At 32.3% G+C, this 9,247-nt stretch overlaps 1 protein-coding gene across 1 annotated transcript in view; it reads left to right on the top strand.

Annotated features, from left to right (window-relative positions):
* Window positions 1-5,665: 5,665 nt before the first annotated feature.
* Window positions 5,666-9,247, top strand: part of LOC140057884 (uncharacterized) — a 54,232-nt gene continuing 50,650 nt past the window's right edge. The window contains exons 1-6 of the mRNA XM_072103625.1: window positions 5,666-5,806; window positions 6,559-6,735; window positions 7,066-7,107; window positions 7,768-7,929; window positions 8,257-8,325; window positions 8,916-9,071. Coding sequence (XP_071959726.1) covers window positions 5,759-5,806; window positions 6,559-6,735; window positions 7,066-7,107; window positions 7,768-7,929; window positions 8,257-8,325; window positions 8,916-9,071 — 654 coding nt within the window. The 5' untranslated portion in view covers window positions 5,666-5,758. The remainder of the gene's footprint in view (window positions 5,807-6,558; window positions 6,736-7,065; window positions 7,108-7,767; window positions 7,930-8,256; window positions 8,326-8,915; window positions 9,072-9,247) is intronic.

The raw sequence follows: 9,247 nt of genomic DNA, 5'->3' as shown, positions 1-9,247 counted from the left end.
CGTCATTTGATAACTGAGCACGCATCTTTAAATATCTATTTCATCAATAATTATTATTAATGTCTTATATCACATTGTTGGATATGATCAGTGTAGTCATAATTTGATAACTGAGCACGCATCTTTAAATATCTACCTCATCAAAAATTATTATTAATAATCTATATCACATTGTTGGATATGATCTGTGTATTCATAAATTGATATAACGCATCTTTTATTATCTACCTAATCAATAATAATTATTAATACTTAATGTTGGATAGTATGATCAGTGTGATTTTGTTAGATTTACTGTATACAAGAGATCGAGTCGATGGGTTTTGAAAATATGTTATTCTTTTGTTCCTAATCACCCTATTGATTTGTATCCGTTTGCTGTTTAAATTTATACTTTTAAGAACGCATCGTTTATGATGAACGTGTGCCGTTGTAAAAATAAAAATATTCCATATCTTTTTATGTTTGATATGTATTGTAGAGGCCATCATGAGACATGCTTTGGCTTCTATTGAGGGTCCCAGTTCTTCTTAACAGAATAAATGTGCAGTGAATGAATTATTTGATAAATGAGGACGTGTGTTTTAACATCGATCTATACAGACCGTAATACTCTTCCAGAAATGATATGTTGCTATAATAGGCCTATGACCAATTTCCATTACATTAATAATTCAATTAAGATTGGAAATGTGTCAGAAATACTAAAGAAATCCAGTAATCTTATTGATTAATAATTATTTATACCATTTCTGATGAACGAACAGAAAACTAAACTTGCAGCCAATCAAAAAGCTGCTGTACTGTATAAGTAGGGAATTTTAAGTAGGAGTTGTTTTAAATGTCATTGGTCTCGGCTAATCAGTTATTGCCATTTGACTATGATAGGCATCCTTTATTACCTATAACCAGGGAAGAGTTAAATTTAACTCTTCCCTGCTATAACTATGGGTAGACCAAACAATAATAAAATATAATGACTTCCTTCACTTTTTACAACCTAGTTCGTGTTTTAAAATGTCAAATTTGGATAAATTTACAGATTTTACCATTTAAACTGCGTAAACGTAATGCAAACTTTAAAAAAACACCCACAAACATCATCCAAACAACTTAATATTGATTATACCACTACAAGAACTATAAAAGAGGACAATTTATGAAATCATTTCATTGAAATAGCTCTAGGTTTGATTTTTTAGGGTGAAAAATATCAATTTTTGGATAAATTGACAGATTTTACCATTTAAACTGCGTAAACTTAATGCAAACTTTAAAAAATACCCTACAAACATCATTCAAACAATTGAATACTGATTATAGCACTACTAGAACTATAAAAGAAGACAATTTATGAAATAATGTTATTGAAATAGCTCTAGGTTTGACTTTTTTGGAGTGAAAACGTCAATTTTGGATAAATTGACAGATTTTACCATGTGAACTGTGCAAACTTTAAAAAAAACACCCACAAACATCATCTAAACCACTTAATATTGATTATACCACTACAAAAACTATAAAAGAGGACAATTTATGAAATAATTTTATTGAAATAGCTCTAGGTTTGAATTTTTTGGGTAAAAAATGTCAATTTTGGATAAATTTACAGATTTTACCACGTAAACTTAATGCAAACTTAAAAAAAACACCCCACAAACATTATTCAAACCACTTAATACTGATTATAGCACTACAAGAACTATAAAAGAGGACAATTTATGAAATAATTTAATAGAAATAGCTCTAAGTTTGATTTTTTAGGGTGAAAAATGTCAATTTTGGATAAATTTACAGATTTCACCATTTCAACTGCGTAAACTTAATGCAAACTTTAAAAAAAACACCCACAAACATCATTCAAACCACTTAATATTGATTATATCATTATTAGAACTATAAAAGAGGACAATTTATGAAATCATTTTATTGAAATAGCTCTAGGTTTGATTTTTTAGGGTGAAAAATGTCAATTTTGGATAATTGATAGATTTTACCATGTAAACTGCGTAAACTTAATGCAAACTTTAAAAAATACCCCACAAACATCATTCAAACAATTGAATACTGATTATACCACTACTAGAACTATAAAAGAAGACAATTTATGAAATCATTTTATTAAAATAGTTCTAGGTTTGACATTTTTGGGGTGATTATGAAATAATTTTATTGAAATAGCTCTAGGAATAAATTGACACATTTTACCATGTAAACTGTGCAAACTTTAAAAAAACACCCCACAAACATCATCCAAACCACTTAATATTGATTATATCACTACTAGAACTATAAAAGAAGACAATTTATGAAATCATTTTATTAAAATAGCTCTAGGTTTGACTTTTTTGGGGTAAAAAACCACTTAATATTGATTAAAAGAAGACAACTTATGAAATGATTTTATTGAAATAGGTCAAAGTTTGACCTTTTTGGATAAATTGACAGATTTTAAAGTGTAAACTTTACAATGCAAAAAAGGCCATCTGCAAAAATCCTTCAAACCACTTATTATATTAGGACAATATTAATATTTGAAGCAGATATAAAATGATGCATGCTCAGTTATCAAATGACTAGGCCTACACTGATATTTGATATTGGTATATAGACAATTAATATTAATTATTGTTGAGGTAGTTCAAACTATGATTACACTGATCATATCCAACATTGTGATATAGAATATTATTTTGGAAAAGGTAGATATTAAAAACCTAAACAGATCATATCCAACAGTTTGATATAGATTATTAATATTAATTGATGATGCAGATATTAAAAGATTTTTGCTCAGTTATCAATTTATGACTACACTGATCATATCCAACAATGCGATATAGATTATTAATATTAATTGATGATGCAGATATTAAAAGATTTTTGCTCAGTTATCAATTTATGACTACACTGATCATATTGAACAATGCGATATAGATTATTAATATTAATTATTGATGAGGTAGATATTAAAAGATGCGTGCTCAGTTATCAAATTATGACTACACTGATCATATCGAACAATGTGATATAGATTATTAATATTAATTATTGATGAGGTAGATATTAAAAGATTTTTGCTCAGTTATCAAATTATGACTACACTGATCATATCCAACAATGTGATATAAATTATTGATAATAATTATTGATGAAATAGATATTGAAAGATGCATGCTCAGTTATCAAATTATGACTACACTAATCATATCCAACATTGTGATATAGATTATTAATAATAATTATTGATGAGGTAGATATTAAAATATGTATGCTCACAGTTATCAAACTATTGTATGACTACACTGATCATATCCAACATTGTGATATAGGATATTATTAATTGTTATTGATAAGGTAGATATTAAAAAACTAAACAGATCATATCCAACAGTGTGATATAGATTATTAATATTAATTATTAATGAGGTAGATTTTTAAAGATGTATGCTCAGTTATCAAATTATGACTACACTGATCATATCCAGCAATGTGATATAAATTATTAATAATAATTATTGATGAAATAGATATTGAAAGATGCGTGCTCAGTTATCAAATTATGACTACACTAATCATATCCAACATTGTGATATAGGATATTATTAATAGTCATTGATAAGGTAGATATTAAAAGATGCATGCTCAGTTATCATATTATGACTACACTGATCATATTGAACAATGCGATATAGATTATTAATATTAATAAAGATGCATGCTCAGTTATCAAATTATGACTACACTGATCATATCGAACAATGTGATATAGAATATTAATAATAATTATTGATGAGGTAGATATTAAAAGATGCGTGCTCAGTTATCAAATTATGACTACACTGATCATATCGAACAATGTGATATAAATTATTAATATTAATTATTGATGAGGTAGATATTAAAAGATGCGTGCTCAGTTATCAAATTATGACTAACACTGATCATATCCTACATTGTGATATAGGACATTATTAATAGTTATTGATAAGGTAGTTATTAAAAGATGCGTGCTCAGTTATCAAATTTTGACTACAAAGATCATATCCAACATTGTGATGTAGATTTATATTAATATTAATTATTGACGATGTAGATATTAAAAGATTCATGCTAAGTTATCAAATTTTGACTACACTGATCATATTTGATATTGTGATTGATGAAATATTCATAAAGAGTGTACAATACTCACAGTATTTTTTAATCCATCCACATGAAGAAGAGACACAAGAACAAGAGTTGTTTGAAATTGTGAAGCCTCACAACCTTACTAATTGTGATGAAATTTAATATAATATTACAGCCATACACAAACAGTAAGGTAGTTAGGGTCACTACAATCTATTAAAATAATTAACATTAATTAACTGGAAACATTGTCAATTATCAGTTTGAGTTTGACTTTTGTCTCTTTTGTTGTAGAATTGAATCTCTCTTTATCCATTGCTTTCAACCTGAAAATAAACAGGCCTAAATAATACCTTGGCATTAGCAATGAAATCAACTTACACACTGATGAATCTTAATACTCCTACCTATCTAATATTTTATATAGATAGGCTGTCTATGACCCCCCAGCCTATCCCTAGCTAGGCCTATGCCTCTCTAGACCATTCTGCTGGCTAGCTAGCAAGGCCCTAGGTCTAGTCCTATAATTAATAGCACAGGTCTCATATAGATAGGCCTAGAGTGTTTAGACTGAGCCTGGTTATATGCCTATTTATTTAACTAGGACTAGGCAGGCCTAATCAGCCTAAACTAAGGCCTAATAAACTAGTCTAGGCCCTAACTAAAATACATACATAGAGCTAGCTAGTTAGGCAGCCTAGGCCTAGACTTATTTATTAGCTAGTAAGTAGGCCTAGCTAGCTAGCCTACTAGTTCCCTAGTAGGGCCTAACCAGGTGGGCCTAGTAGCCTAGCCTAGCTAGTAGTAGTAGCCTACTACTTCTTTCTAGGCCTTAGGCTAGGCCTAGCAAGACTAGGCTAGCCCTAGTAGGCCTAGCTAGGCTATAGGCCTAGTAGTACTAGGCCTACCTCTAGGCCTAAACTACTAGCTAGAGTAGCGAGATGCTAGCCTAACTAGGCCTAGGCCCTAGCTAGCTAGCTAGCCTAGGCCTAGCCTCTTTCTAGCTAGGCCTATAGGCTATAATAGGCTAGGCCTAATCTGCCCTTTTTGGAGGCTAAAATATTGTCTGAAATAAGCTATGACCTACAAATATAGCTTAAGTATCTGTTAAGGGTGACACTGATGATGGGTAATCAATAAAATATGCTTCTAAATCTACCTTTTTGGCTTGCAATCATAATATCCAGTCTAGCCTAGGCCTAGGCCTGCACGGATCAGGTAGCAAAACGAACGAAGTGAGAGCACAGAGGAGGAGGAGGCCTAGGGCCTAGGTTTCAGGCAGAAAAGAACATCTTGAGTTTGTGTAATTATATATCTATTTATAGTTATTTTAAAATATATCCCTAACATTTAAAAAGTTATATATATTACTGATAATTAATTGTAAGAAGGATACTCTACCTAATGATATTATCAATTAAATGTATTTTCCGTACGAAATTAATTATATACGAGGATGGCATAAGTGATAGCTCTCTGTTATCAAAAAACAACTACATACTATACCTGGCGAGCGTCACCAACCCCAACATACAACGAATTTGTTCAGAGGAAGTTCCACGTCGTCGATTTTCATTCAAGAACGAAAGTTTAATCAATGGAATAATTGTACAAATACTTAACTAAAATGGACGAGGAAGAGAGGAAAAAGAAGTTACAGGCTGGTCGCGCGAAGGTTATAAATTAATAAGAAATTACTCTAGGCTAGGCGTGGCGTAGAGGTAGTAAAGTGGATCGTTCAGTTTCAGTTCAGTCAGGCGGTTTCTTCCGCTGATGCGATGTTTCCGGATGCACAAACAATTAACCAACCGGGGCTTAAATAGTCTACTGTACATATAGGCATATGCTGCTGTATTACACAGGGTGCACAGTATGCTATGTTTCATGCCACGCCCCCATAATAAATCATAATATTCTATATTATTAATTTCCCTAAAAAAATAGGAGCTACTACTATTCTAGGCCTAGCTTGGCCTATATATAATAATAATATTGCTTAGGGCCTAGCTAGGCCTAGACCTAGGCCTAGGCCTAATTATTAAATAATATTGAATAATAAATCAGCCTGGCTTGATAGAGCACATTATACTAATACTAACAGCCCCAATTTACATATAATACTATGCCTAGACTAGCCTAAAGTCTAGGACCAGGTCTAATTGAGTATTTTGGTTCAAATTTTTTTAGGAAATCCTTGCACAAATCTTCTAAGAGAAGAGAGTTTTAACTCTCTGCCTCTTTTTTTAAGCAACATACTGATGATCTCGATTGATCGTCATGTAAGCACAGTCTGCGAATAATGTTTACGACTCGTAAGCAGCTCCATTGCCCTAAATTTATGTAGACCTAGTGAAAATTCTAGAGTAAGAAAAACAGTTTCAGATTATTCAAAAACTTGAAAATTCATTTTAAGATGTTGTTTTTCAGTTGATGAAATTTCAAAAGAAAAAAAGTCCAGGAAAGAAAAATAAGAAATCTACTAAAAACAATGACGGTGAAGCTGCAACTACAGATAGTATCACATCTAATGGTGACACATTTTGTGATGCTGATTCCATCGCAAGCACTGACCTATCTGGAGTGTCTGATATCATGAGCATAGAGGTAAAGAGGAGTCCTTTCTCCTGCCTTGTCACTAATGGAAATGTGTAGCTCAACTGGCTACAGTAGCGTGGGGCATAAAATTCAGGCATACTCTAACTTATTGTACAAACTACACAAATAGTCCTGTAGTAGGCTATGTATTGAGAGTGTTCATTTCAAGTGCTAAGCTAGAAAATCAAAATTCACCCCACCCTCCCAATTTGGTGATATTTCTAGAAAGAAATTAATTTACATGTTTTTTAGTAACTCTATAATTAAATTATCCTTGATTGGATGATGTGGTTTCACCCCCATGTGGAATGTAAAAGTGTAATTAATCTTTTTTTCCAGAGTGATCAACGATCAATAAGTACAGATGATCTGTCTCTTGATGTAAGTTATATTACTGTAGCTTTGTATTTGAGTGTTTTAAACTTATCTAATATGCTCTTCTCTTTGTTAAATTACCTCTTACAACAAACCAATCCATTGTCAGTGTGTACCATTCCAATTATAATAATAATTTCCATTTTTATTGTACCATTCCAACGATCAGTGTTCATGGCGCGGCCGTAGACTTAGATGTCACACCTTTAACTACATGCTTCTTCCCTAAGGGTCACATCATGTCAGTCGGTGCTGACCATTCTAGCACTCTCTCGTCTGTCAATTTAATTCCCCTTTTCAGGGATTTTATTTCAGACATACATAGGCATCTGGACCTTATATTTTACAAAAGTCCATCAATTAATTAACTACTACGTTACGTAATAACTTTTTCTCTTTTCTTTTTCCTTCTTTTCATGAGCCAAAAAAATGAAATTGCAACTTAAATTGAATTATATTCTTTTTAGTCATTAATAGTGTGAACTTGACATAAGAAATGTACAATCAAACCTAGGGAGTACTATAATGACGACATTGGCTATGTGAACTACTACCCTGCGTTAACCACCTACTCGTTCTTGTACTAGGTTCTTTTATATAGCATTTTTGTGTACTCTGGACAATGAACCTACAATTTTCGTATATTCATAAAATATTTTTATACAGGAAGCTGACCAATTACAAGTAGAATATGAGGTGGCTAAGGCAGAGTTGTTGGAAGCTAAGGGACGTATTATGCAGCTAGAAGAGACACTCATAGGCAAGGAAGCATTGGTTCAACAACTGCAGTTAGAAGTCAATGAAGTGAAGAAAAACTCACAAGGAACGGTAAGAGAAAGACTCGCCTTGTTTCATATTAGAGAGAGGCGAGATCAGAGTCTCGCCATCATGTTTGGAGTGGGAACCCCTACGAGATTATGATACTGATGTTAATGTTAGTTATTAGATGACTTTGTGTTACAACTTTCCCAATTCTGGACACCCTTAAGCTGGTCTATAGTAATATGTCTGGTATTTAGGTTGTACTTTTAATGATAAATGTGAATTTGGGACCTTTTGGACCTCATGAAAATTCTGGTTTTGGGAGAGTTTTCAGAGAGTGTGGTATTGTGAGATTCGACTGTTTTTGATATATAAAATGTTATTTCCTACTAGGATGAAACTGAGTTTACTAGTCAGAAGGAACTGGAATATAAATCAATCATTGAACAGTATAATTCAAAGGTAGAGTAATCATTAACTTATTAACTTGTAGTTTTACAATTAGCTGTGGGGCTGGATATGCCTACCAGCACAACCTCATCCACTTTGTTGTGCAAGATGTTCATTTATTTATTGACACAAATTGTAACTGACTGAAAACTCGCATGAAACATTTACATGAATGGCTACCCATTCATTCAATTTTAATCTTCTTTTTATTAGGTGAAAAAGTTGTTTCTAGCTCAATATCATGAATGTAATTTTGCTGGGAGGACTGTGGGCGGAAACCTACCTACCTACAAATCTTTCACCCACCCTAAAGTTTAGTAAGCCGCATTGCAATCGAATTGTAAAATTATAATCGACAGTTTAAATAATCCTAGTGTGAAGCACGCTTTAACCTTATTTTAAGGACTTCCACCTAGCCTAATTTTATTATAGCATCCACCTAGAAATCTCTGGATACCTGTGACTGGTAGTACTGTTTTATTTGTATCCCACCCACCTATAACTTGTTGACATCCTGCACTACATCCCTGACTATGTGCTGTAAATATTATATAATCATTATGTCCTGGATTGTTGAATTCATTTTTATTTGATGTATCTAGATTTTTGAATTTCAACAAGCTATAGCCCAACGAGATGAAATCATCCAACAGCTGTCAACCAACTTGCAGTCCAGTATTCAGAGCCGAGACAATCTACAAGCGGAAGCTGGTCAGCTCTCTAACCATATACATGCTCTTCAACAGCAACTTCAAAATGTAATCTTCATTTTATTATCACTCCTGGCCCTCTATCCAAACACTTACATTAGACTCTCTACAACAGATTGTTACACCTGGCCCTCTATCCAGAGCAGTAGACTCGCAACACCAGAGATTGAATCATTTAAGAGAGCTATTAACTTCTTTAAAATATTTCATTTTATAAAAATGAT

The sequence above is a fragment of the Antedon mediterranea genome, chromosome 1 (genome assembly GCF_964355755.1).
Source record: "Antedon mediterranea chromosome 1, ecAntMedi1.1, whole genome shotgun sequence".
NCBI lineage: Eukaryota > Metazoa > Echinodermata > Crinoidea > Comatulida > Antedonidae > Antedon > Antedon mediterranea.
This window is presented reverse-complemented; position numbering and strand designations above follow the sequence as displayed.